Source organism: Pyxicephalus adspersus, chromosome 1, assembly GCF_032062135.1.
Source record: "Pyxicephalus adspersus chromosome 1, UCB_Pads_2.0, whole genome shotgun sequence".
NCBI lineage: Eukaryota > Metazoa > Chordata > Amphibia > Anura > Pyxicephalidae > Pyxicephalus > Pyxicephalus adspersus.
Genome location: NC_092858.1, coordinates 4,293,486 through 4,320,780, shown reverse-complemented (window position 1 = coordinate 4,320,780; position 27,295 = coordinate 4,293,486). Strand labels below are relative to the sequence as shown.

At 43.0% G+C, this 27,295-nt stretch overlaps 1 protein-coding gene across 1 annotated transcript in view; it reads left to right on the top strand.

The window, feature by feature from the left end:
• Nucleotides 1-1,225: 1,225 nt before the first annotated feature.
• DNHD1 (dynein heavy chain domain 1) overlaps nucleotides 1,226-27,295 on the top strand; it is a 43,878-nt gene continuing 17,808 nt past the window's right edge. Inside the window, 24 exon segments of the mRNA XM_072398618.1 lie at nucleotides 1,226-1,635; nucleotides 3,851-4,036; nucleotides 4,112-4,315; nucleotides 6,227-6,337; nucleotides 7,285-7,441; nucleotides 8,743-8,964; nucleotides 10,167-10,310; nucleotides 10,738-10,810; nucleotides 10,920-11,149; nucleotides 12,055-12,292; nucleotides 12,441-12,598; nucleotides 12,823-12,948; nucleotides 13,516-13,792; nucleotides 15,287-15,414; nucleotides 15,653-15,851; nucleotides 15,931-16,022; nucleotides 17,207-17,423; nucleotides 17,680-17,805; nucleotides 18,028-18,125; nucleotides 18,814-21,748; nucleotides 21,830-21,962; nucleotides 23,091-23,241; nucleotides 23,366-23,648; nucleotides 25,650-27,039. Of these exon segments, the coding sequence (XP_072254719.1) occupies nucleotides 1,226-1,635; nucleotides 3,851-4,036; nucleotides 4,112-4,315; nucleotides 6,227-6,337; nucleotides 7,285-7,441; nucleotides 8,743-8,964; nucleotides 10,167-10,310; nucleotides 10,738-10,810; nucleotides 10,920-11,149; nucleotides 12,055-12,292; nucleotides 12,441-12,598; nucleotides 12,823-12,948; nucleotides 13,516-13,792; nucleotides 15,287-15,414; nucleotides 15,653-15,851; nucleotides 15,931-16,022; nucleotides 17,207-17,423; nucleotides 17,680-17,805; nucleotides 18,028-18,125; nucleotides 18,814-21,748; nucleotides 21,830-21,962; nucleotides 23,091-23,241; nucleotides 23,366-23,648; nucleotides 25,650-27,039 (8,288 nt within the window).

The following is a 27,295-nucleotide window of genomic DNA, read 5'->3' as shown; positions in this document are numbered from 1 at the left end:
GCCAGGTCAGCAATTGGTGAGAAGGAACAAGCCACGGTCAGGAGACAAGCCAAGTCAGCAACAGGTGAGTTAAAACAAACTGGTCAGGTGACATGGAGGGTGCAATGTAGACACATAACAGGCCTTCTTTCTGACCCCATTGTGGACATTTTCCTTCACATTCTGTCCTTATGACACACAGGGAATGGAAGAAGTGGGTGCCATTAAAAGAAGTGGGTGCCATATATACCTATAAAAATGCTGCAAGTGTGGGAAACCACCTGTTGATTTTCCTGAAATCCACAGAGCTCCTAACTTCCTGTTTGTGCTGACAACACAGTGCAAATCCCAAATAGTGTTGTCAGCGCTGCCTCCTGGACTACAGAACTCTGCTATCTCATCATTCTCTGCTCCACATTCATACACTGATCTTTGTCCCAACACTACAATCTTGTATTGGCTCCCAAGGATCTGTCCGCACTCTGGATAGAAAAAGGGTTCATGGGAGACGTAGTTCTGGGAGATGTAGATCTGGGGGATGTAGATCTGAGAGATGTAGTTCTGGGGATGTAGATTTGGGGGATGTAGTTCTGGGGGATGAAGTTCTGGGAGATGAAGTTCTGAGAGATGTAGTTCAGGGAGATGTAGTTCTGGGGGATGTAGTTCTGGGAGATGAAGTTCTGAGAGATGTAGATCTGGGAGATGTAGATCTGGGGGATGTAGTTCTGGGAGATGTAGATCTGAGGGATGTAGTTCTGCGGGACGTAGTTCTGGGAGATGTAGATCTGGGAGATGTAGTTCTGGGGGATGTAGTTTTGGGAGATGAAGTTCTGAGAGATGTAGTTCAGGGAGATGTAATTCTGAGAGATGTAGTTCTGGGAGATGTAGTTCTGGGGGATGTAGTTCTGGGAGATGTAGTTTCATCTGTCCTTATGACACACAGGGAATGGAAGAAGTGGGTGCCATTAAAAGAAGTGGGTGCCATATATACCTATAAAAATGCTGCAAGTGTGGGAAAACACCTGTTGATTTTCCTGAAATCCACAGAGCTCCTAACTTCCTGTTTGTGCTGACAACACAGTGCATTAAAATCCTAAATAGTGTTGTCAGCGCTGCCTCCTGGACTACAGAACTCTGCTACCTCATCATTCTCTGCTCCACATTCATACATTGATCTTTGTCCCAACACTACAATCTTGTATTGGCTCCCAAGAATCTGTCCGCACTCTGGATAGAAAAAAGGTTCATGGGAGATGTAGTTCTGGGAGATGTAGATCTGGGAGATGTAGTTCTGGGGGATGTAGATCTGGGAGATGTAGTCTTGGGGGATGTAGTTCTGGGGGATGTAGTTCTGGGAGATGTAGATCTGAGGGATGTAGTTCTGCGGGACGTAGTTTTGGGAGATGTAGTTCTGGGGGATGTAGTTTTGGGAGATGAAGTTCTGAGAGATGTAGTTCAGGGAGATGTAGTTCTGGGAGATGTAGTTCTGGGGGATGTAGTTCTGGGGGATGTAGTTCTGGGAGATGTAGTTCTGGGAGATGTAGATCTGGGAGATGTAGATCTGGTATGGCGCCACAACCCAGGAGGCATTTCCATGGCTTTGCAGACCGAGCTGCCTGTAGAGATGTTTCCAGACCCCGCACCACGGTCATTACGGTGAGTGACCATGTGATCTCTTCCTGCAGACATCACTCTCCTTTCTGTTTGATGAATTTATCTGGCGTAACCAGAAATCCATATTATGACGGTTTGTTCACAAAAAATGAACATTCCCTGAAAATTATTTGTAAAGCTTCTATGAGCTTCTATTATTATTAATTGGTTATTATTTATCCAGGCTATGGTATACCAAGTCACGTTAAAGCTAAGCTCCAGTCACATATATATAAAAGTCACCAAAGAATGCATCCCCGTGTTAAATTAGTTGTTTTTAGTTGTAAGCTGTTTACCTGAAAACTAACTCGGTAAAAGCTTCTTGCAGATATTGTGTAGTAGAGGAGCATTCTCATTACGAAACAAGTCCAGCTGAATGTGACTTGCTACTATTAGGGGCAGTGATGGCTTTTGTTTGCTTCAAATAACATAATTTCATGCAAATCTATGTGAATACAAAACCCACCAGAAACAAATTAGAAACAGGTCAGCTTTTTAGCTCTGTGTACACAAAGGAAAATGGCAGAGCTCAAGTCCAAATTCATAATAGCAATGTCACTGCCTTAAATGGTTCACAATGGCTTGAAATTGATATGATTGAGAATTAGTTGGGCAAACTTAAGGTTGATAAAGCACCAGGACCTGATGGATTACATCCACCTATCCTCAAAGAGCTGAGCTCAGTTAATTCAAAGCCATTATTTTTAATTTTTAGAGACTCCTTAGTCACTGGCATGGTACCAATGGATTGGTGTAAGGCCAATGTGGTTCCTATCTTCAAAAAGGGAACAAAGTCATTACCAGGTAACTACAGACCCGTTAGTTTAACGTCCATAGTTGGAAAGGTCTTAGAGAGTTTGATAAAGAACCACATAGAAGAGTTTCTGCTAGAAAATAATATTATAAGTGATAATCAGCATGGCTTCAAAAAGACAGAAGTTGTCAAAAAAATTTACTCTCTTTTTATGAGGAAGTAAGTAAACAGGTAGACAGTGGAGTAGCAGTTAATGTAGTGTACTTGGACTTTGCAAAAGCATTTCACACCAAACTCCACAGACGGTTAATATGCAAGTTAGGATCGATAGGTTTAGAAAAGTCAATCTGTAAATGGATAGAGAACTGGCTTAAAGATCGCATCCAGAGAGTTGTAATTAATGATTCATACTCTGAAAGGTCTAAGGTTATTAGTGGTGTCTTTATAAATGATATAGAGTTTGGGAATAAAAGTTCAATTTCTGTGTTTGCAGATGACACCAAACTATGTAATGGAATTACGTCCATACAGGATGTCTATAATCTACAAGCAGACCTGGATGTATTGTTTGATTGGGCAAATGACATTTAATATAGATAAATGTAAAGTTCTGCACTTGGGAGCTAACAACATGCATGCTTCATACTGTCTAGGGGGAATACATTTGGGGGAGTCAGATATGGAAAAGGATCTGGGGGTTCTGGTAGATCATAGACTTAATAACAGCATGCAATGCCAAGCTGCAATATCTAAAGCTAGCAAAGTACTTTCTTGTATCAAAAGAGGAATAGACTGCAGAGATGGAGACATTATCCTGCCCCTGTACAAAGCATTGGTCACACCACATCTGGAATATGCAGTCCAGTTTTGAGCACCAGTTCACAGAAAGGACATTGTGGGATTGGAGAGAGTGCAGAGAAGGACAACTAAACTAATAAAAGGAGTATAAGAGACAGGCTATGAGGAGAGATTAGCTGAACAGAATCTATTCTCCCTTGAGCACAGGGACACAGCAGGAAGACATGTTTGTCTGTTCCAGAATGCTGGTCCCAATGATTCTGCTTTACCTACCCATTACAGCTGCTTTAGAAGGGAGAGTTTAAGGAGATGGGAGGTCTAATTTCTGATACAAGATTATAAATAGGCTTGCTTCTCTCAGAAAGGAAACATCCGTATAAACTTATAAAGATTGCCAGGTGAACTTTCTCATTCCAAGGACTGTAAATGGCATAAGGGTATTTCAGGAAAAATGAAAGAGTGCCCTGGTTATTCTGCCAGTAAAACACTTCCTGCCCATGGGTGACAACACTTACAGTTCCATAAGGAGGACATTGTTGTCACCCAAGACTGCAGTCCTGTGTCTTTCTTGTTTTAGTATTGCAGTTGACTCTCTGTATATCGTGCTGTCTCTTACATGTATCAGTTGATGACCTTTCTCTTTCTTGCCAAGCTTCCTCTTCCCAGATGGATCCCCAGTCCTCCATCTCCTCATTTATCTTCTCCTCGCCATCGTTTTCACCGAGAGAGAAGCTCAGAGGGCGTTCCTGCTGAAATCAGCGGTTATGTGGCTGCCGAGCTGCTGGTCCAATACAAACATCTGGGAAAAGTTGTCTTCCTGTATCTTAACAGGATGAAAGGGATCAGAGATTGGTAAGTGACAGAATCCACAAAGTATTTTCACCACAAAGAGGCCCTGTCTAACAGAAGGATTTCTTGACTTTGCAGTTATTATGACCTTCGTGTGGTTCATCCATCCCACCTGCACCCAGAATACTTTGTCTTCTCACCATTTGGAATTCTCCATGTGGACCCTTTGGATGGATCCGAGACGCTGGAGCTCGGCAGGTGGCACCGAGAGGCGGTGGTGTGCCGAGCTGTAAGGACCATCCCGTTCTTCAGGGATTTTCTGAAGAGAAAAATGATAAAGCGGTGAGACTTTTCCTCTAGCCATACCTCTGAGTGATATTGGCATATCAGAGCTCAAACAAATTCAGTAAAATAGAGATACATACACACGTCAGATAATAGTCACGAGACAAAAAGTCATCTCTTCTCAGGAGAAAATCTAACATGTACAGCGGTCCGCTGATGTCGGGAATGACCACTGTGCAGTCCTGGGTTGACACTCAGTCCTCCCCCTCCCTCTTCATTGAAAAGAACAGCGCTGTGTATACAGGCGATCATGAAGAATAATTTCCAGCAATCATCTAGCATCTATCTGATGTCTGCACAGGGCTTGAGGGGTTGGTTAGTGTAATGAGGATTTGGAAACAATTTTTAATGAAACTTGCAGAGTGCCACATACCGTGTTTCCCCGAAAATAAGACACTGTCTTATATTTTTTTGGCCTCCCAAAAACACACTAGGTCTTATTTTCAGGGTAGGTCTTATATACCGGTATATATTTTTTTTAATGAAAAAAAACACTTACCATATTCATGTAGAACAATGTACATTTGTACTATTTTTTTTTTTTCTTTTTCTCCTAGGTCTTATTTTCGGGGTAGGTCTTATATTAGGGCAGGTTGAGACAATAGTGATAGGTCTTACTTTCGGGGTAGGTCTTACTTTCGGGGAAACACGGTAGTTGCACAGTTTTATAACAGCTGTGAACAAATGTCAATAATTATCCAACAAAGAGGTTTAACACAGCAATGTCCTTAAAGAGAACCAGTCACTAAAGTTATCATCACTCATTATTATTTATTATTACACAGTATTTCTATAGCGCCAACATATTATGCAGTGCTGTACAAAGTCTATAGTCATGTCACTAGCTGTCCCTCAAAGAGGCTCACAATCTAATGTCCCTACTATAGACATATGTCATTACCACAGTCTAAGGTCAATTTTGGGGAGAAGCCAATTTACCTAACTGCATGTTTTTGGGATGTGGGAGGAAACCTGAGTACCTAGCCGAAACCCACACAAACACGGGGGGAACCTGCAAATTCCATGCAGATAATGTCCTGGCTGGGATTATTAAGGTTTTACTGACCCTTACTAAATGTCAGAAATTTACTGTTTTTCATACTTCAAAGATTATAAAAAAAATCTTGAGCTGTGAACTCTTGCCATCAAACCAGGCTCAGGTGCTAAGGAGAAGAGTCCCATACAGACTCAGTTCCAAAGAGATATTTATTTGCAATACTTCCTTCCAGTTCTGGAGATTATCCCATAGATTCACTCACTTAGAAATCCAGGTCTGCTCCTGTTTTGGGTTGAATGATGACCAATGTCAACACAGTTCCTGGAAAACAGGATGTCATGGACTCGAAGGTGCTCTACCCTCAAATAACCCAAATGATGCAAAGGACAGAGCCATCATCATAATGTCTTTGATGCACTACACATCATTGACAACTGCTGAGAGATAAAGCACAATTAGAGGAAAATGTGCATCAGGTGACCAGTTTGAGGACTTTGGGGGTATTTTGGCAGTGCTACTACATCATTATGTGACTGATCTATGTGTTCTGCTAGCTGCTAACACCCTATTATCAGCCACAGATCAACAAATACCAAGTATCTGATCAAATATGCATTTATATTGTGGTTCTACCTCACAGTTACACATTGAGTCTGATCTAAAAAAGGGCTGGAGAAGACAGAATGTCGTGGGAGAACCTGGGTGATCCAACAAACCTGGAATGTATCTGGCCCAGGATTGAAAACATTTGCAAATGAAATCACACAGGTTCTCCTATATTAGTCTATTTTCTTCCATCCTGATTATTAAATCAGACCTATTGGGTGTCTGCTACACTTACACACACTAACCTGTCACTCCACTGGCCTCCACTCTTTTCACTGATCTTCTGCATTTTTTTTTTTTTACAGATGGAGGTTTAACGTCTGCCGGATCCACTTTCTCAGGAAACGGGAATTTATTAGCAGAAATCTTGTCCAGGCAGTCCCCCATTATACAGCGTCCCTCCAGCATGTCCGCAGGTGAGTGTCTTTATTGCCCTGATTATATGGCTCTTCTTTAACTTATCCACAATTGAGGGTCCAAGCCGCCCCTTTAATATGACTTTCCTGCAGCGTGTTTATAGGAAAGTGTCCACATTGTATCTCTGTATATTACATCCCTGAGATATGTCTGCAGGTGATGGATCCTTAATATATAATATATCTGCAGCATTTATGCAGGTGCCTGTGCACACCGTCTCCTTTTATGTAACATCACTGCAGTCACATGTCCACTATAATAATACATTTTATTCAATTTTAGATGTATTTTTAAAACCACATCTAAAAACAAAATCAGTTAGTGGGCTTTGGCTGCTGTTTGGGGATAGCCCTTTAATAATTCAGCACATAAAACAATTCAGCCTAGTTGTTTATACTGAATTATCCCAAAGAAGGGCACTGGTTCCCTAAAATTTTTGGTGCCTTGTAAATCACAATTTTAGAAAATATATATTCATGTTGGCCATGTAATGTATATATGGTGGAAATGTATATTCATGGTATTCATGTTTTTGCATAACCTGACACTGGTAGATGGGCCCTAAGGTTCCAATAGTGTCAGTAATATTAACGGTTCTGAAGCCTTCTGATAGATAAAAAAACCATTACAATGAAAACGCCTTGCCAATGTGGCATCATCATAGAATTTCGTATCTGTCAGTGCCCCTCGTGGTTTATTGCAATCATATAGAGTAATTTAGAACGTTGTCAATGATGCAGGCTGCATAGACAATGCTGGTTTCTAAACTCATTAAAACCTGCAAAGAAACACTTTTATATCCATTCTCCTGGATTTCCGAATAAACTATTATTTCATTGAATCTGTCAAACTTTGTCTCTTATCAAAATCAACATCAAAAAATGTAAGATGTCCATATATGATGAAGATCTCTCTAAGAACCTGTATTGTTCTCTGCTGTCCTTAGGCTTCTGCAAGAGCTGGAGGAGATTTCCTGGCTACCTCTCAACCCGTCCTGCTCTCAGTCTATTCAGCAGATGGAAGGAAACCTTTTAGAAATGAGATGCGAGGCTGGGAACCATCTTTATCGCCTGCTGACTCTGGTGGTGAAAATTCTCGAGCTGGTGAGACGTGTGATGAGTAGGGAAACTAAATAGTGATGAAGAAGGTGTATTTCACTTAATTTAGAACATGCTAATGAACATATCAAGCAAAAGCTGATCTTAAACAGATAGGTAACCTAAGCAATGACTTAAGCTACATACACACGTCATATGATTCTCGTCCGATAATCGCCTCCGGGCTGATATCAGACGAGAATCTGGCGTGTGTACAGTGCTTGCCGAAAGTCGTTCCAACAAACGTCCTGGCAGATCGACAAATGTTGAATGAGGATAGATCGCGGTGAAAGTAAAGGGAAGAGCGCACAGCGGGGTGCCGCTCTCCCATTCTCCCCTCTCCATAGAGCAGAATGGCTCTGTATGTACACCGCTTGTTCATGCATCATGCAGGCACGATTGTTTCCAAATTGTATTATTCCTTTATTCCAGCCGTAAGTTTTCATATTTTAATCATAAGAGATAACTATCGTATATCGTTTCGTAGTGTCACGGAAGGTGTCGCAACTCGTAGTTGCGCATGGAACCCTTCTCCGGTCGTTTTCAGGTCACCCAGGGCATGACAAAACAGATTCACGTGTTGTTCAAGTTGGGTCTGACTGTCCAGCAGTCTATTTAAACGATCTCAATTAGAGCAGGTGTGAGCTGTATAGTCCTAAGCTGCAGTTCTACCAGCAGATGGTAAAGGATTGATGCTGATAGTTACACCAGATGGTATTATTATTATTATTATTATTATTATTAATAATAAAAAACTGGATTTATATAGAGCCAACATATTACATACATTAAATAGGGATACTACACACAAAGGAGAATCAGGTCACCAGCCAGGGCCAAACCAAGGAGCCAACCATTAAAAATGTGATTAACACATTAAGACAAAAACTCTAAGATAGAACCACACAACAAATCACTAGGACCACAAACAGACTGTTTTCCAATCATGGCCATCCACAGTTGGAAAGTTCCAAGATCTTTGAGCTATAACACAACATAGTCACTTTTTACAAGAGTGATGGGACTACTGGACAATGAAGGCTACAACAGATTGATATCAGGAAGTAAGATTTGGAGACAAAATAGGGCTAAGCTGTCTGAGATAGATAGATGGATGGGTGTGTGAAACAAAAAGAAAAACATTAGTTATAAATAGGAACTAACCAATCCAGACAAGGAGGCCTCAAGGCGGAACCAATGAATGGGACAAGCCTACTGATAATGGGCTGCAAATGATTGGCCGAGGTAGGTTGGTTGGCATCACAATGTGGTGTCATTTTTATCTTTTTTTCTTATTTCCTGTGAAGGTGAGAGAGGACACATACACCCTACTGAAGACCACACAGAAAGATACCCAAGTAAGCCGGTCCAAGCACAGCCTATCAAAGGCCTCCAGGGGGCAGCACCAGCAGGTGGAGTCCTGGCTGCACTGTCTGGGTAACTTTGCTTCTCTTGTTGGTCATGTGATCTGCCAGAACCTACTCAGCATCATCCAACAGAATATCCGGACCTTTGTTGATGTCATCCAGGTGAGAAGTGGAATCATCTTTCAAAGCAGTGGCAAGTCAATAAGGGTGGATGAACCAGGATATAAAGAACCTTATCATTTCATATTTACCTTAAACCTTAAAGGGTTCTAGACCTATCACTGTGATCATGGAGTATGTTCAGTGGTAGAACATACTCCATGCCGTGATAGCTGTGATAGCCCACGCTTTCCCAATCTAGGTGGATAATGATTGGTTTAAAACAGAACTCCTGACATTTTTTTTTTGAGTAGGGAAGAGTTTTAATTTCCTATGAGGTTTTCATTGAGGTCTATGTCCCAGTTGGTGAAGTTTTCCTTGTCACTAGGACAGGAGGTTAGAACATATTTCCTTAAAGTGGGGATCAATTTTGATAGAACAGGTATCTATATTGGGGACTTTGATCTATTCCTGGAATGTTGACAACCACAACTTTCTGGATTTCTTCCCAATGTCCATTGGTAAGAGTGAATCCCCTTGATTGAAATACAAATGGCAACAAAGACACCCCCTCACTGTTCTCAAAGAGCAGAAAACAAAAGTTTGACTGGTACCCAGGCACATGAAATAATGAACCCCAATGGAGCCATTTTTTTGGCCATATTCTCCAGACATGGTGGGAATCTTATTCTGCCTTGGCACCCAAGAGCAAGCCTGCATACTGTGTGTAGGGTTCCTGGGAGATATAGTTCTGGGGGATTTTTTGGTAATAAGTATAGAAAAAATAGAAAAATTCTTGATTCTTTTATTTTGATTTGCATTGTCTTTGTCTATTCCTAAGTGCTTAACTAATATCTAAACCAAAGACCCTCAACTTCCAGGCCAGATCAGTACTCGGCCATGAACTGGGCTGCACCTGTCCTTGTTGGCAATCTTCACCGCGCCAATCACGTAACCTGACGAACAAGGATGGCTGTGGCCTGGTTCTTTCCCCTCATCTTCTGGACTGCTAGCATCCAAACAAAATTTATGAGCCCACAACCTTCCAAACCAGTCCATGGAAAACACTTGTAGCATGAAACAGGTCTGTGGTACAAAAAAAGTTGAGGAACCGCTGGTCTAACACGTTGTGCACTATAGAACATCTCCGTTCTTAGCAGGGCCATTTCCAGCTGTCTTCACATGAGAGCAATATCTTACTAGAGGGACAGGGGAAAGAAGATATCATTACATTCATTCACTGCCAACCCTTTTTCTGTTCACAGACTCCACGGCAAAATGAATCGTCTTTCCTGCAAGTCAGCCTGGAGTTTGGGGAAGAAGGGAAGCTGACACTCTGCCCTGCTGACACTTCCATAAGAAAAAGCTTTAATCAGGCGCTGGACTCTATTCTGCATTCGGTCCTGCAGGTACCGAGTTGTTTTACATTTTAACAAAAAAATTGTTAATATTATTGTTCTGAGGTTTGTCGGTAAGAGGATTGCTTTAACCCTGCCAAAAAACCTGTAATTATATCATCATTGAAAAACATAGAATATTTGCCTTCTTTTTGTTTGCAATCACTTATGCAATGTTTGTAGCAGAGATGTCATTTTTATTGTCATTTTAAATGAGACAAGTATTAGAATGCAATGCAAAATTGCATTATTACTTTTTCCTAAAAAATCACCAATATTTTTGTCTGTTTTTTATATAGAAAATAAAATAATTTTTACAAAACAATATTGTAAAAAATGTTTTTTCCTTTAGAGCTGCACCAAATATGAATTGCCCTCCAGATCCCCAGCCCCTCGATGTTCCACTAAATTAATACATTTTATATTTATTCCCCTACAGGTGACGGGGCTGTTTGTCCAAAATAAGGTGAATCGGTCTTCATCTGCCGTTTTGTTAGATCCTGCAGAGTCTGGTAATATAGTTATCTCTCTTATAATGTCTATGAACTATGAATTTATTCTTATGACCTCCAGTCATTGCATTCCCTTTATTGATAATAATAACACTGGGTCATATTTCAGGTTACCCCCAGCTTCCGGTCCTCAGTGAGGAGAAAATACGGACAATCATCCGGACTTCACCACCCCCACCTGATACATGCAGAAAACTGCCCAAAGATGGAGAGTTGAGGGTGGAGGGACACCTTCAGAGATCTCATTATCTGCCCCTAAATCTCACATCACTTCCTTACCTGATCAGCAATGATCCCTGCATCTACCAAGCCAGAGAGGAGCTGCAGAGATTGCTGGAGGTGAGTGAGAGACTGTGGAGGCTGCTATGGGGTGAGAAATAAAGGACTACATACCTAGCCTTCTGGGAGTGAGTAAATGGTTGCTGTAGGCACGTGGGAGATTGGAGAGGTGAAGGAATGAGCTGGTGAGATTGCAGAGACAACTAGGGGGTGAGAGACTGCTAGGGAAATAGTAGAAAACTCCAAAGACTGTTAGGTATGACAAACTGAAGAGACTCCTGAAAAAGAATGAGAAACTACAGACATTGGTGAATAGGGCACTGCAGGTACTGATGGAGGTGAATAGGGCACTGCAGGTACTGCTGGAGGTGAATAGGGCACTGCATGGACTGCTGGAGGTGAATAGGGCACTGCAGGTACTGATGGAGGTGAACAGGGCACTGCGTGGACTGTTGGAGGTGAATAGGGCACTGCAGGTACTGATGGAGGTGAATAGGGCACTGCAGGAACTGCTGGAGGGGAATAGGGCACTGCATGGACTGCTGGAGGTGAATATGGCACTGCAGTGACTGCTGGAGGTGAATATGGCACTGCAGTGACTGTTGGAGGTGAATAGGGCACTGCAGTGACTGTTGGAGGTGAATAGGGCACTGTAGGGACTGCTGCAGGTGAATAGGGCACTTCAGAGACTGCTGGATGCATTAGATATTGCAGGGACTCGAGAGGTTAGTGAAAGATATTAGAGGAGAGTGGGAGACTGCTGGAGGCAGTTCCAGCACAAGCACCCCTTTGCATAAGCTAATTCAGCAGGTCCTGCCCTTTTTGTGCCTCCTCCTGCTTCATCACCCAAGGCATCCGCCTCTTCTGCCTACCTCTTGGCCCTGCCCAGGCTGCAGGGAAATAGGCATTACCAGTGGTCAGAGAGTGCCGGTGATTACAGTTCTATTTTTGTTTTGTGGTGACAGGGAAGCCTCTCAGAAATAAAGACGTTTTGTCAGGAACACGAGTGGGTATTGGAGATCTATCAATATGTCAAGTCATGGTCTTCTCAAGTTCTGGAGCAGCTCCGGGGCAAATCAGCAAGAGAGTATGAAGATCAAATCCTGAGACTGCAACACTGGGAAGAGAGAGTGCGAGGAGTGCGAGACTTCATCACCACACCTGTCCTGTATGTCAACTGCTCTGCCATCCAGGCACAGACAGGTAAGGATGCCAGGGGCTAAAGATGACACTGAAAATTGAAGTAGGAAGTACAAGGGGAACTCATCATAATGACCTTCTGGGTTGTAGATCTGATGCTGGTGATGCATAAAAATAATATCATGGTACATAAATATATTCCCTATATCAGGTCCCAAACTAAACTCCATAATCCAGGATATTTTCTCCCTTCTGACTTCTGAGGTGGCCGGCCTCTCACATGCCCTCGTTGAAGAGCTCAGCCACGTTCTTCAGATCTTCCAAGGAGTCACCACAGACGTCCAGTCTTTCTCTGCATGTGCACATAAGGTAAGCAGCAGGAGGAGTTATACCAATAGATATGCCTCTCCATTCCATATTTCTTGCTATCAGTCACCTGTCCCAACTTTAACCCTTCATTTCACTTTCCTAGTTCCTCTCACCTAGTATTAATTCAGAAAGATTTCATCAAGTCCATTGGATTAGCATACTTCAATATCTGCTGAAGCAGGTTAGCATCTGCAATGACATTATATGGTATTTCCTTCTTGCAGGTTGCAGAGTACACTCAGAAGAAGAAAGAATTGCAGGAACGTGTGGAGTATGTGCAGTCTCTACGTGAGGTCATCAGAATGAATTTTCGCCAGGCAACCCCAAAGGAGGAGATTGAAAAAAGCAAGGTGAAGGGGTAATAGGAGAGAAATACCAGGGTATTCCTGGAAAGATGCTACTTCAGGCTCCTATAGAGATTTGGACACCCTGGTCACATGACATGGTTTATTGGATTTCTCCATGAAATCATGTCAAACCCTCAGCTTTGGTCTTGCACAGTTGTACCGTCTCCTCCCCATTACTGAAATTGCTTTCTTTGATATTACTGCACACTGTGAGTTTTAAAATGTGCATTAAAAGCTGAAGCAAGTCTGACAGAGCCACCACATTTCCTGCCTTGAAAACTTCCAGGATTATCTATCCTTTCCCCCCCAAACTTACTGTATCATATGAAATTTCAATGGAAAGCACAAGAAGCTAGAAGCTTAAGATTTTAAGAGGGATCACTGGGTATTTTATATTCACCTATTAAATAAACATACCAAAACACTTTACATGGGTTATTTAAAAGTTCAAAGGAGAGCAAAGTTAGAGACATTTTTAAAACTTTGCTCTGAGAAAATAAAATATGGGGAGGGGTACTCAGATTTCTGCATTCCTCTTTACGTCCTCAATATATTGTGTCTCCCCTTTAGTTGGTGGACATCTGGGATTCCTTCCAGCATCACCTGAAGACCAGCGCGGAGTACCTGAGTGGTCACCTTTCCTCCATGTCTGATAGCTTGGAGCAATCCTTCCTGGCATGTTACAGAGAGGCGGAGGCCATCATCACAGCTTCCTTATCCCCTCGGTTTCAGGATCCAGAGCAAAACCCGGCACTGATACTGGCTGAGCTAGGAGAGCTTCACCACAGCCTTCGTACTCTCCTTGTTCAGTTACGAGATTTCAGCCATTCTCATTACATTTTACACGGTGAGACATATTACTCTTCAGGTCATACTATAAAGATGGAGGTGGCTGAGAAAACAATTTAAAATCTATACCAGTATCAGGAGAAAATTTGTATCACCCAACTGATCTTTATCTCTCTCCATTCCTTTTGTTGTCAACCTTTTGTCCTTTTACCCCCCTTAGCCTTCATTCTCTCTCACAGTTCTCCCCTCTCCTAGTCTGTCTGTGTCTCATCTTCTTTCTTCCTCTGACCCCCTTCTCTTTGTCCCTCTTTATTCCTCTCTCTCCATGCATCCACCCTTCTCTTCCCCTCTCTCCCTACTTGTTTTTTTTCTGCTCCCCTCTTTCTACATTCTCCATCCCCACCTTTTCTCTATCTGTTCCTTCCCTCTTTTTCTTCCCCTTTCCTCTCTATCCTTCTTTCTCTCAAACTTCTGTGTCCAAGTAGAGAGGCATTTCTTAAAATTTTTCTTCTTTTGCTAGACCAGTGTGACTCATCAGGGACTAGTCGTCTGGTTCTTTGGGTGGTCATTAGGAGAATTTGAAAGTCTCCTGGATCATTGAATGGTCTTTTAGAGGATTGAAAAGTCTCCTGGGGCATTGGATGGTCTTTTGGGTGAATGGAAGACCTCTTGGGTCATTGGATGGTCTTTTGGTAATCAGATGGTCTTTTGCGTGTTTAGAAAGTCTTCTGGGTTTTTAGATGGTCCCTTTGGTGTTTGGTAAGTCTCCTGTGTCATTAGATGGACTTTTGAAGGATTAAAAAGGCTCCTGGGGCATTGGATGGTCTTATGGGTGAATGGAAAGCCTCTTGGGTCATTGGATGGTCTTCTGGGTAATTGCATGGTCTTTTGACTGATTGGAAAGTTTCCAGGGTTTTTGGATCATCCTATTGGTGATTGGGATGTCTCCTGCGTCATTAGATGTTTTTTTGGAAAATTGAAAAGTCTCCTGGGTCATTGGATGGTCTTATAGGTTAACAGAAGACCTTGTGGGTCATTGCATTGGATGGTCTTGTGGGTAATCGGATGGTCTTTGGAGTGATTGGAATGTCTCCTGGGTTTTTAGATGGTCCTATGGGTGTTTGGGAAGTCTCCTGTGTCATTAAATGGTCTTTTGAAGGATTGGAAAGTCTCCTGGGGCATTAGATGGTCTTATAGGTGAATGGAAAGCCTCTTGGGTCATTGGATGGTCCTCTGAGTAATCAAATTATGAGTGATTGTAAATTCTTTGAGTTTTTGGGGGATTGGGAAGTCTTCTGAATCATTGGATGAACTTTTGGAAAATTAAAAAGTCTCTATGGGTGAATGGAAAGCCTCTTGTGTCAATTGGATGGTCTTCTGGGTAACTGGATGGTCTTATAAGTGATTGGAAAGTCTCCTGGAACATTGGATGGTATGGCTTATTTAGTGTTCCCCTAGGTCGTTTAATGGTCTTCAAGTTCAGACATTTCACATTTCATTTTGGATGCATAATAACATATTAAGGTCCATCTCTGATTCTCTGTCTATATAGATAAAGCATTGGACATCTCAGCTATCACTCATGGTGAGCACTGCTTACAAGCAAGACAGGAATCCTGGAAACTGCTGACTAGAAGCCAAGAGCAGATAAGAGCCTGGAAGCTCCGGCCCTTCCTCAAGGTGAGACCAACCACCTAATACAGGTAGTAGAAAGTGAATTCCTCCCTTCCTTCTTTGGATGCATGGCCCACGAATGCCTGGAGCTTTTCCCTTTTGCTTCTAATACAATGTTCTGGACCCGCATAATAGCCAGAGCTTTCTGGGTCCTTGTAATACACAGACCTCTCTCCTCTCCTGAAAACAGAGAACTAAGTAAAGTGTACAGGTAGGGTCTTACTGGTTGTCTGTGTACTTCCAGGTGAACCCTGAGCAAATACGGGAAAAGTTGTGTTGCTGGGAGAGAAGTCTCCAGGATCTAACTGGGCTGCTTTCAGCGGATGACCCTATTATACACAGTGCACAACTTGGTCTGCAGGATATCTCCCAGCACCTTCCATTGCTCCAATCCTTGCTTAGTCCGGCCCTGACTACAAGCCACTGGACGGCCATCTTCACTGGTAACCAATTTTACATTTATCTCCAATTTTTGTGTCACGTGGAACCCCAGAGTTACATGACCCTCTTGTCATCTTTTAGTGATGGGTTCAACGTTTTCTAGTGTGGAGGCCCTGACTCTGATGGATATTTTGTCCTGTCTGACACCCCACATCCAGGAGGAGATGCAGAAGGTGAGAACCGCAGAGCATGTAACCTAAAGAATATAATACCCTTATACAAAACTTCTGTGTACAGAAAAACAGGTCACCCAAAGTCTGTTGGGGAACCAACACTTCCAGGAGTGTCATTCTTCAGTGTTCACTATCAGATCTCCGTTGTTCCTCCTAGACATTGATACAGAATACAACAGTGCCATTAAGTTCAACAAGAGGAACCAGGGAGAGATGTGAGGGACCCAGGAGATGGACACCCATGACGGTGTCAAATTCCCAATAGACTAGGGACCAGTTCTGTGCAAGGTAGCAGCATAGCTGGGTGTGTGCATCAGGCAATGCACATGTGTATTCTCTTTACATTTACAGATTGGTTTTAAAGGTTTTGTTCTGTGGCAGGGCCTTATATAAAATGCAATATTACAACACATTACAATAATATTAATAACTCTACAGTTTCCCTTAAAAGCCCAACCTGTCATGAAAGAACTACAATGGGCCCTTTGATACTTTGTTTGTGGCCCTCAGGGCCCCTGCATAAAATAGTCTTTGTTTTGGTGCTTACTTAATCCAGGTATATAATAATATTCCTCAGACTGGGGATATTACAAATAATAATTACAAGATGTATAATAATAATTACAATGATGTAAAATAATAATTACAATAATGTACAAGAAAGGAGAGCAGAAAATGTAGAAGTATGTGCAGGTGAGGAGTATGGAGGGTATTATAGATGGCAGCGTGTATAGAAGGGAAGTGTGGAGGGGATGATAGCAGGCAGCATGTGCAAGAGTGTGGCTGATATGAGTGGGCACTGTGCACAGGAGAGAATTGTGGAGGATATGATGGCAGGCAGTACAATATACATGTGGGCATTATGTACAGGAGTAGAGTATGGAGAGTATGACAGCAGACAATTTGTACAGAAGAGGAGTTCAGAGGGCAAAACAGTAGGCAATATAAGCAGATAGGAGTGTGGAGGGTAAAAAAGTGGGAAGTATGTGCAGGAGAGAAGTGTGGAGGGTATGACAGTATTCAGTGTATACAAGGGAGGAGTGCTGAGGGTATAATGGCAGGTAGTGTGTGCAGAGGGTATGACAGTGGACACACAGGTTTATACTTGCATATATAAAGAATAAAAATAGTCTAATAAGTGAATATTTATCCTGGTTCGACATGTTTGATGTCCTGCCATCCAGGTTGTCTTGCGGGCTCAGGCTGAGTTCTCCCTAGCTATGGGCCTAAAGACCATTCAGTCGTTATGGAAGGAGAGAGAATTTCGACTGGTCAGATTCTTCTTTTGCATCTCCAAACAAGACCCCTCACCTGACCGCTCCAAGAGACCACCGAGCGGCAGATTCTGCGAGCCTCAGAGCGGACTGGGTACGTAGGACAGCGGCACATACCTGCTGAGTGGTGAGTGCTCTATACTGATGATACAACCTGATTGTCGCACATAATGATTGATACGTGTCCCTCTGATCGGTCCAGAGATCTCTATTGTCCCAGAAGCAATAAGACAATCCTGGGCTCAGTACTCACTTTTGTGGATGAAGGGGAGTGGGGAATAGTTCATTCTAAATAATTTGTTTTTTCTATATATATTGATGTTACTGATTGATGTACTGATTGTGTCAGTGACTGTTCTGTATCTGTACTCACTCTCTTTCAGATGCACGCTCTCTTTGCAGTCTCATTGATGATAGCCTGCTGTCCCTCCAGACAATGAGAGGGTCCCCGTTTTCTGTCCATATTCGAGAAACGATTTCAGAGTGGATCCACAAGCTTCAGCATTTAGGTAATCTCCAATAAAGCTGTAATATTCCATAAGCTGCCCTGCCTAGGTAATAGACATCTATGCAAACTGAGATTGGCTAAGTGCGCAGTTGCTTACCGCGCTTCTAAACTTACTCTAAGTGAGACGATATTGAGAGACTTTGTACCTGTGATGTAACAGAAGGAGCAATGGTGAGGGGGTTTGGGGTCTCTTTGCTTCTCACAATATTTCTTACTCTTTCAGCACTCACTTTGGATCTCTGGATCTCCTTTCAGCGGCGATGGGTTTTGTTGATGAAGGTCATGTTTGAGCAGGAGACACAGTTGCCTGGTGTGGAGAAGGTGCGTTCCTCTTACTGTGCATCTGATTAATGTGTCCTCTTTGCAGAAAGCTGCCATACTTTGTAAATTGCAATTAAACTATATAGAGAGGCCCAGCCTAGAAGACTCCAGACCTAGGACCTTATCATTCACATTACATCTCCAGCCAAAGAATCCACTAGTCAAAGGGTCAGTCTAAGTAATATTTGAGATATAGATGGAGTCTGGTGGCACCCCTAGAGTCTTATATGTTCCTTGCTCTACGCAGACCTATCTGGAAATGGGCCATCACCCTGGGATATTCCTTGGGGCTAATCTGTCCTGTTACACCCTTTATATTATTTAGCATTAAAATGTATGTAAACCCCAGCAGTGAACTCTGTCCCTTTTGGTGGTAAATATATCATTGAAAATGTTTTCTTGTATCTGTTCCGTGTTAAGGTCTGGAAGTAAAAATAAAGGGGAAAAATGCAGCCACTGTATACCTAATAGGTACAGCAGATGGACAGAATCAGGAAATGTGCTGGGCCGGTAGTCCTTCATAATGGGTACAGCAGGTATACAGACCTGAAACTCAGCTCTGGTATGGTGGGAATGCGGTTAATATTCCACTTGCAAATTTATGGAAGCACCACTGTGGCTTTGTGACAATATTATCACATGTAGTCCTTTTTGCTGGCATCTCATCATGTCCTTTTCTTCCTTGTAGTTTCATCCCATTGATCGGACGTTCAGATTGTTCCTGGAGGTGACACGCCAAGATCCTACGGTTTTAGCTATCCTGAATCCCACACGAAACAGGGAGCACCATTTTTATGGTGAAGCTTTGCAATCTTCTCTTCGTGAAGGTATCGGTGTCATGGAAGATATCATTGTGAACATGGCAGATGTGTTATATTCATACCGCTGTGCATTTCCACGCCTCTTCTTTCTAAGTGATCAAGATTTGGTGGAAGTTCTTGCAGCTTCTTCAGAACCTTCTGAACGCCTGCCCTGTGCCTTATTATGTTTCCCCCATCTGACAGACGTGGCTTTTCAGTCCCAATCCCCCAATAAGTCTGCATTCCCTCTCTATAGCAGCGAGGCATTGACTCTTGGGGTGACCGGAAACTTCCAAGAGAAGCTAACTTTTACATCCGCCATTCCATGGAACCCAAAGACTGTCTCATGGCTGATTGAGATGGAGGAACAACTAAAGGACAGTGTTAGAAGTCAGCTGGAGCTTTGTGTGTCTGAATTCAGGAAGGAAAGATATGAGGGCACAGGGCAATGGGTAGACAGGGGAATAGCCTACCCTTGGCAGTGCTTGGCAGTTACCGAGGAAGTGTTGTGGTGTGAAGATATAGAGAGGGTCCTACTTACTGACCAGAAGTCATCTCTTAGAAACCATCTCAGATTAAAGATACAGCTCCTGACTGACCAACTGAGAAACCACACACAGGTTGTCTCTAAAAAAAACCCCTGCAGGGAACAGGCCTTGTTCTCAGCCTGGATAATGTTGGCCATACAGCAGAGGGACCGAACACTGGGTCTGCTGGACAATGACATACAAACCTTGGACTCCTTTGCCTGGTCCAAGCAGTTAAAATACAGGATGTCACTAAGAGTATCCCCTGAAGATCAAAGTATTGAAGAGAAAGGTACAGAAATGTCAGAATCCCCTGTTCCCTTTCTCTGCCATGTGGATGTATGTGGCTACCAGTTGCCTTATGGATATGAGTATAATGGGCTGGATATGAGCATTGCAGAAACACAACTTTCCGAGAGAACCGCTCTTGGACTTATAATTGCTCTGCAGCACTCTGAGTGTGCTGCTGTCATTGGGCAAGACAAGGGAAGTAGAATCCAGACTCTGATGGCTCTTGGCAATGCTCTTGGGCGCCAGGTTGAGGTGTTGAAATGCTGGTCTGGACTAACACTTAAGCGGCTTACTCTGCACCTCCAGGGAGCACTACAAAGTGGGGCTTGGCTTGTTTTGGGTGAAGTGCATAAACTAAAGAGCAGCATCCAGATATCGTTAGGACAACTTTTGCAGGAAATACAGTCGTCCTGCCAAGGGTGGATGAGGGAAGGAATGTCTATGGATCACAATTTATGTGGCTGCATCCAGTTAGATGGATTGACCGTATCAGTGAATCAGGGTTATGGTTGCTTTGTGACTCTTCCTGACATGAACAAATCTTTTCCCCTCCCGCAAAACCTTCGCCTTCTCCTCAGACCAATGTCTCTCCGCTCTCTGGACCTGTGCTGCATGGCAGAACTAACATTTCTTGCTGCAGGGTTCCAGGACCATTTTAATTTGGCCCAAAAGGTAGCACAATTCTTTCAGCTGGCCCAAAAGTGTGGGGCTGTGGCTGAATCTGATGCTTCCATGCTTATGAAGTCTGTAATACAGAGAGCCATTTCCTTATTAAAGGTAAAAATCTCTTATAGCCACAAGAGCTGCAGAGAAGATGGGGGGTCTCTGGGAATGACAGCAGAAACTGATCAGTATACTGAAAATTCATATTTAATCAACTCCATACATAGCACTGTTCACACCAACCTACAGGAAGAAAAGAGCATTATGATGGCAATCTCCACATTGCCCCTTTGGTCTGCTATTTCAGTATCTCAGCTCAGTCACCTTCAAAACATCCTCAAGGGAATATTTCCAATGTATATACCGCCACTTAATGCCAGCACTGAGAGTGCTCTGTGGAGAGCCATTTCTCAGAATCTGAAAGAATCAGGTCTTGAAGTCCATGCAGAACTCTGTAATAATATTTTACAGCTTTTCCAGGCACTTCAGCACAGTTCTGGGGTTCTGTTGACTGGTCCTGCAGGTGGAGGTAAAACCACTTGCTGGAAAGTTCTCCATCAAGCTTTGAATCTCCTAGCAGAACATGTGGATCCTCTGGAATCGAGTAGTGCTCTGAATGATTACAATGGTGACACACACCAGCCAGTTCATGTTGTTCATCTCTTCCCCAACAGTCTCAGCCCTGAGGAATTCCTAGGTGGAGACAAAGAGGATGGAGAACACACTAATGGAATTTTCTCTGACATCCTCCACAGGGCTGAAAGAGAGTCTTCGACACAGAAGTGGGTGATACTTGATGGTTCTGCTGCCCCAGGATGGATAGAGCCTATTTCTTGCCTATTTGGCCCTCACCCAATATTGACATTGGTCAATGGACACCGGCTTCATATAAGCAAGGGTATCAAACTTTTGTTTGAAATGATGGACACATCAAATCTAAGTCCTGCTGTTTCTTCATCCTGTAGCCTCATACACTGCTGTGGGCAGGAAACATGGAAGGCGATACTTAGAGCTTTTACGTCCGGTTTTTATGTAAAGTACAGAATGTCATGGGTCACACAGCGCCATATACAAAATCTAAGTGATAGTCTGATACCTAGAACCCTTCGCTTTCTGAAGCAGAACTGCTCCTCTGCCTTGTACCCTCATACTGCACAGTCCATGAACACAGCAAATGGTGTACAGGAAGTCTCCTCTTTCTGCGCAATTCTCCAAGGTCTTTTGGATCAGCGTTTCCTGGGGATCTCTGGCCAAACATCTGAATCTCTAGAGCTTCTACAGGGAGTTCCTGGCATCACAAATGGCAACAATGAGCCCCAATTCACTACAGAACGTCCAGTTGGTAAGAAACTTAGCTGGTAGTTGATGATGCCTGGTGAATTTTCATAAAGTTTCATTCTTCTTCTTTTATTTACTTTTACAGGCATTGCTCGGGGTCATCCTGCTGAATCATCAGGCTTCTCCAACCAGGACAATTCAGACTATAGCCACCAATGGGCACAAACTTGTTTCCTTTATGCTTTTATCTGGGGATTTGCAGGGCATCTGCATCCTAAGTAAGTGCAAATCCCTACCTTTATAGGGACTGGCTGTTATGTAGTCTTTTCCATTTACTCTACTTTCAAAGGTGAACTAATATAGAATGATTTTTGGCGGTTCCATTTTGATAGAGACCATTGTCGGATCTTAGGAACTGTTTGCATTGTTCTTCAGTTAAACCGTGTCCTTTGGAATGTAGGGACATTTGCATGCATAGGAATTGTTAAGAATATGTCCAGAAAAACAGAAGGTGTTTGCAAATGAGGGATCAATGCTCCAAGGGCTTGATATAGATAGGTCTGATAATCACTTATTCAGACATATACTATATTGCATCTACCTGATGGGCATCTCAGGATATTTTCCTAAAACTTTTTATGGGTCCCGGGTAAAGAGTCATTGCTTGTTCAGATCTCAAACTTCAATCCTCAGCCTCATTTTTCACATATGGTTGAGCCTCTGCACGGTCGAGAAAGCTAGCCGTGCCATCCCAGTACATGGTTGTTCCCAGGACACAGAGACTGACCTGGGGCAAACTGCACAGGAGGGGAAAAACAGACAGGGAAGAGCTCATGATAAAAAGGTCAGGCAAGGAAACCAACAAAACGGCAGGGTAACAGATAAATGATCGACAAAACGTACACCTACATCAGACGGGGCTGTTTATTATTATGTGTGAGGTCTTCTGATTCTTAACTGCTTTTTTGGCCTCTAGCCAGTCAGGGGTCAGAGAATCATAGGCCACAGCATCATAAGGGGGGCAGATTGGGTTCAACCCAATGCATCATAGGCCACAAGGTCATTAGGGGGCAGGTCATAGAGTAGGCCCAATAATTAGAGCTGGACTTGGCCATGTAGTCCAAAAAAGTGAGATCCCCAGCAACTTGTGCTCCTGCTATGTATGGCCAGAAGAAACAATGGCTCAACCACCTGCAGTGAAGGAGCATGGGAGCAAGCAAGGTAACTCAGTATTGATAGTTCTACTTCTTCTTTTCCTGCTTTTTCAGGTTTTCCTTCTAAATGCTGGCCTTGATTAGTCAGTCTTTCCTTGGGAATCACTTGTGTGGGTCTGTCGACCCTTGTATGTATATATATATCTGTATGTGTCCCCAGCCATTGAGGCTGAAATTCTCTTTACTCTACAGCAATCGTTCTGATTTCGACATGTTTTTCCGAGAGTCTCTGGGCGAATTTGCTTTACAAAATGAGTTTCCTGCAGACATATCAGTGTTTGAAGTGACACCAAGTGTAGATGGGACCCATCTCATTCCTTGTCCCAGGACTCTTCTACCACAGGTCTGGTTTTTCCATGTCACATTCTCTTCATCAAATAGCTTTGTCTTTTTTGCTTTCCAGTTTGTCCATTTTCTTTGCACTTTTTTCCTCTATAGTCTCTCACTTTGCTCGATCTTTCTGGCAGACTGAGAGTCCCCTGTATGCAGCTCGATGCCTGGCTTCCTCTGGACACCCGGTATTATTAGTGGGTTCTCCTGGTAGTGGGAAGACTACTCTGGTGCAGTCAGTGATTCCTCATGGATCATCTTCTGTAAGGATTTCATTTCATCCAGTGTTAAAGACTGCACATCTGAGACTTCTCCTCGCCACCAAACCTGAAACTCCTACCCCTGTGGGGCTGAAACGCACACGACACCTGCGTGTCCGCAACATTTTCTTGCTGGATGACCTGCATGAAGCAGCAGCTGGTAATTAAGTCAATATATTCATGTTTTTATTTCTATTGGTAATCTGTTAGGTCACTAGTAAATGTGCACACCTCATAGTTGTGTATTGTAAACATTTCTAGGTGCAGCTGTAACTCATCATAAATCAAATTTAATAAGAATGGTCTTTGTTGCTCCAAAACTTCTAATTGCTTTTCCCTACTATGTTTGTCATTCTCTACCCCTCATATTACTCTCTGTCCACATTACTCTATCACCGATGTCCACACTAAAACCGCTGACAGTCCCCCCTACACTCTTTCCTACATTCCCTGACAGCTTTCTCAACATTTTACACAAGAGTAGGCTTTTCCCCCTTGTCCACCTTTCATTTTCTGACATCACTCCTCCTTACTATCCAGCTTCATAGTCTGACATCTCTCTCCACACCACACGACAATCACTGATACCTCACCACCCATACTATGTTCATTGCCAGCTTTCCCACCCTTGGTCACTGTCCATGCCCTGGCAGATCGACTTCCAGTTCCCATGCCAATTCCCATGCCAATCTTTGGCAGCTTACCCCCACCATGGCTACACTACATGTAATCTCCATGTATTCTCCACTACATTCTCCGTTCTCCTCCATTGACCACACTATACCAGCCCTTTCCCATCCACACTACATTCTGTGATAGCTCTGCCCAGTCTCCAAACCATGTTCTCTTTCAGCTATCCCCTCACTATTCATATTATACTCTCTGAAAACTCTCCCTGATCCCTAACTTCTGGAGTTGGCGTCTTTGTTCAACATGACTGTTATAAGAAAACATAATTCCTGCTCCTGCAAGAGTTCATTCATAACAAACCCAAGGAAGTGTAAAGTAACCATCACATCTGCAGCTCTGCAAACATTTAGGAGAGATGTTGGTCAACTAAAAGCCTAACAGGGCATATTGTAGAATGCTTCATCACGTGCCCAATTTTCACTTGGATTTTGTCTTTCTTCCTATCATTCAGATATTGATTTTACCTTTGAGAGAGAAGTTGCAGTAGCATACAGTGGAATTCCTACTTTTGCTGTTTGATAGGTAGAATACATACATGTGTCTACAAGTTCCTCTCAATTACAGCATGGAGCTGCTGTGTGTAGTAATATAGAATCTCCCATTAATAAAGTTAAATTATTTTGCAATCAAGACTTGCATGCCTAGGTACCCATATTACAAGAAGGTCAGGCTATATCCTGTGGAACGGCGCAGTAGAATTCTATTTTTCTTTTTTCTCATCCCTTTTGATCACATAAGATCATTTCTAATGGAGTTGATTGCTGCTTGTGATGTCCGGTGATATCCATAATAATAATTACTAAAAGTTAGAAAAAATTTATTTCCAGGGAATCAATACAGCTTCCTTTGTGAGGTCAGGTACAAATAGCCATGTAAGGATCAGGGACTTTGTTTTTCTTCCTTCTAACTGCTTGGATTCACAATGAATCATTCATTTTGTACATTTCATGCAATAAATACAGCGGGGAGTGCTTTCTTTCAAACTAGCAGACAATAGGAGCATTTGTGACCATTACCCATAACAGCACAGCACTGGCCTCTGTTATAGCAATTATTGGGGAGCACTTCTGATGGCCTTTGATTTTTGGGAATGCTTTCCCTGAAACCAATAACCAATAGAAGTGCTTTTCCAGTGCATGCAGGTAAACCCACAAACATTGCAAATAAAGGAATTTTGAATGCAGGAATGGAAACAGTGTTTAATGTCTTAATAATAAAAACCGGTGGGCAGTTTTGCAGAACACCTGCAAGAAGTCATATCTGCTGAAGATGGTAATAGGAGCTTCTAAGTTTTCAGATGTACTGACTTTTCCCATAGCTTATTATTACATATATTGATATTTTTGTGCAATAAATGACTGATGGCACATATGCTATTTGTGCCTAGGCACTATGTGTATGAAATTACAATTTTTAGCTGTTCAAATATGTTGAAAAAAGCAGATATTTTCAACTCCTTTTGTACCCACAGATCCTGAAGGACGATCACAGCCTACCTTAGAAGTGTTACGCCAAGTTTTGTCTGACCCATCCTCATCCACATCTAGTAGCTTTCTGGCCACAGCAAGTCCTCCTGAGCATGGTGCCAATCCCTTGCCATGTGAACTCTCTCGTCTGTTTTCTGTGCTTGTTTTGGCACCTTTTGGTCCGGAGAGCATGCTTACCCTATTCACTAATCGCTTTACCATTTGGCTAAAGAAATCCATCCCTGCCCAGCTTCCTAGAGAGTTCGGAGAAGCCTTGGCTTTGGCCTATATCCATCTTTATCAGAAAGTCATCCAAACACTTCCCCCAAAATACTGCTTCTCCCTGCATCACCTGCATAGAGTGCTCCATAGCATGACTTTCCTGTGCCCGTCACCAGGGCCACATTTGACGATACAACCTGCTGCCAGTGCTCCCACCTTGGTTTTGACCAGACTTGGCATTGTCCGCCTTTGGATGCATGAAGTGCTGCGCACATTTAGTGATGGTCTGGAGACCCAGATAGACAAAGAGAAGTTTAAAGTTCTCCTACAAGAGTGCACAGTGGCTTCATTCTGTTCTCAGGACTCCACAGGGGCTGCAGACAAGGACACCTTGCCCTCGACACTTACCCCAGATATCCTAAAGGAGCAATGTCCATCAACAGGGGAATCCAAGGAATTGGGAGGGGCGGAGGAGCTGAATTGTGAAGTCCAAGCAATGGAGAAAACTGAAGAGACAAAGTCTGTTCCAAATACAAATGTGAGTACAATCACAAGCCGTGTTTCATCCAGTTCCTCCTCAATGACTCAAGAGAAAAAACAGCTACTGCCTGTAGATCTTGTCTTAGCTGATGAACATTTGGAAAAGCTGAATTTCTGGAATGAATCTCCTCCTGGAACAACAGAAAAAGTAGATTTTCAGACATACAAAGAACGCCCACTGAACGCCATCACCACCATACAGGCTCAGAACCTTACTTTAAGTCCTGCTGACCTACTGCACCTGACCCATCTTAAAAGAGTGCTTCTTCTCCCCCGAGGACACATAGTTCTGCTCTCACAACACTCCGGCACTGGTAGGAAAAGCTTGGCAAGACTAGCAGCCCAAATCACCCATTGTACCATACTGGAAATTAGTGGCAAAGAGGATACAAAGGAGTTCCATGCTGTGGTCAGAGATGCCTGCTGGACAGCAGGAGTCCAGGGCACTGCCACAGCTCTTCTTATTAGTGAGGGCACCCCACAGATACTTCTAACAGAACTGAAGGTATTGATACGTGAAGGGACCTTTCCAGGACTGTACAGCAATGAACAAGAAGAGAGATTACTACAGGCTGTACTGCAAGTGGAGAAGAACCGCAACAGGCCTACTGGCAACAAAGCTCTACGAGAAAGGTATATCAGAAAGAGAAAAATGGGAAAGAGAGACGGATATCGGATAGGAGTGACCTGGACAGGAGAGACAAGAGAGTCATGGGATAAAAAAAACATTGGACACAGAGAGACATTGGGCATGAATAGAAACTGGAGACAGAGAGACATTAGACATGGAGAGACATGGGAAAAGAGAGTCATGGGACAAGAGAGTCATGGGACCGGAGAGACATGGGCCCAGAGAGACATGGGACAGGAGAGACATGGGACAGGAGAG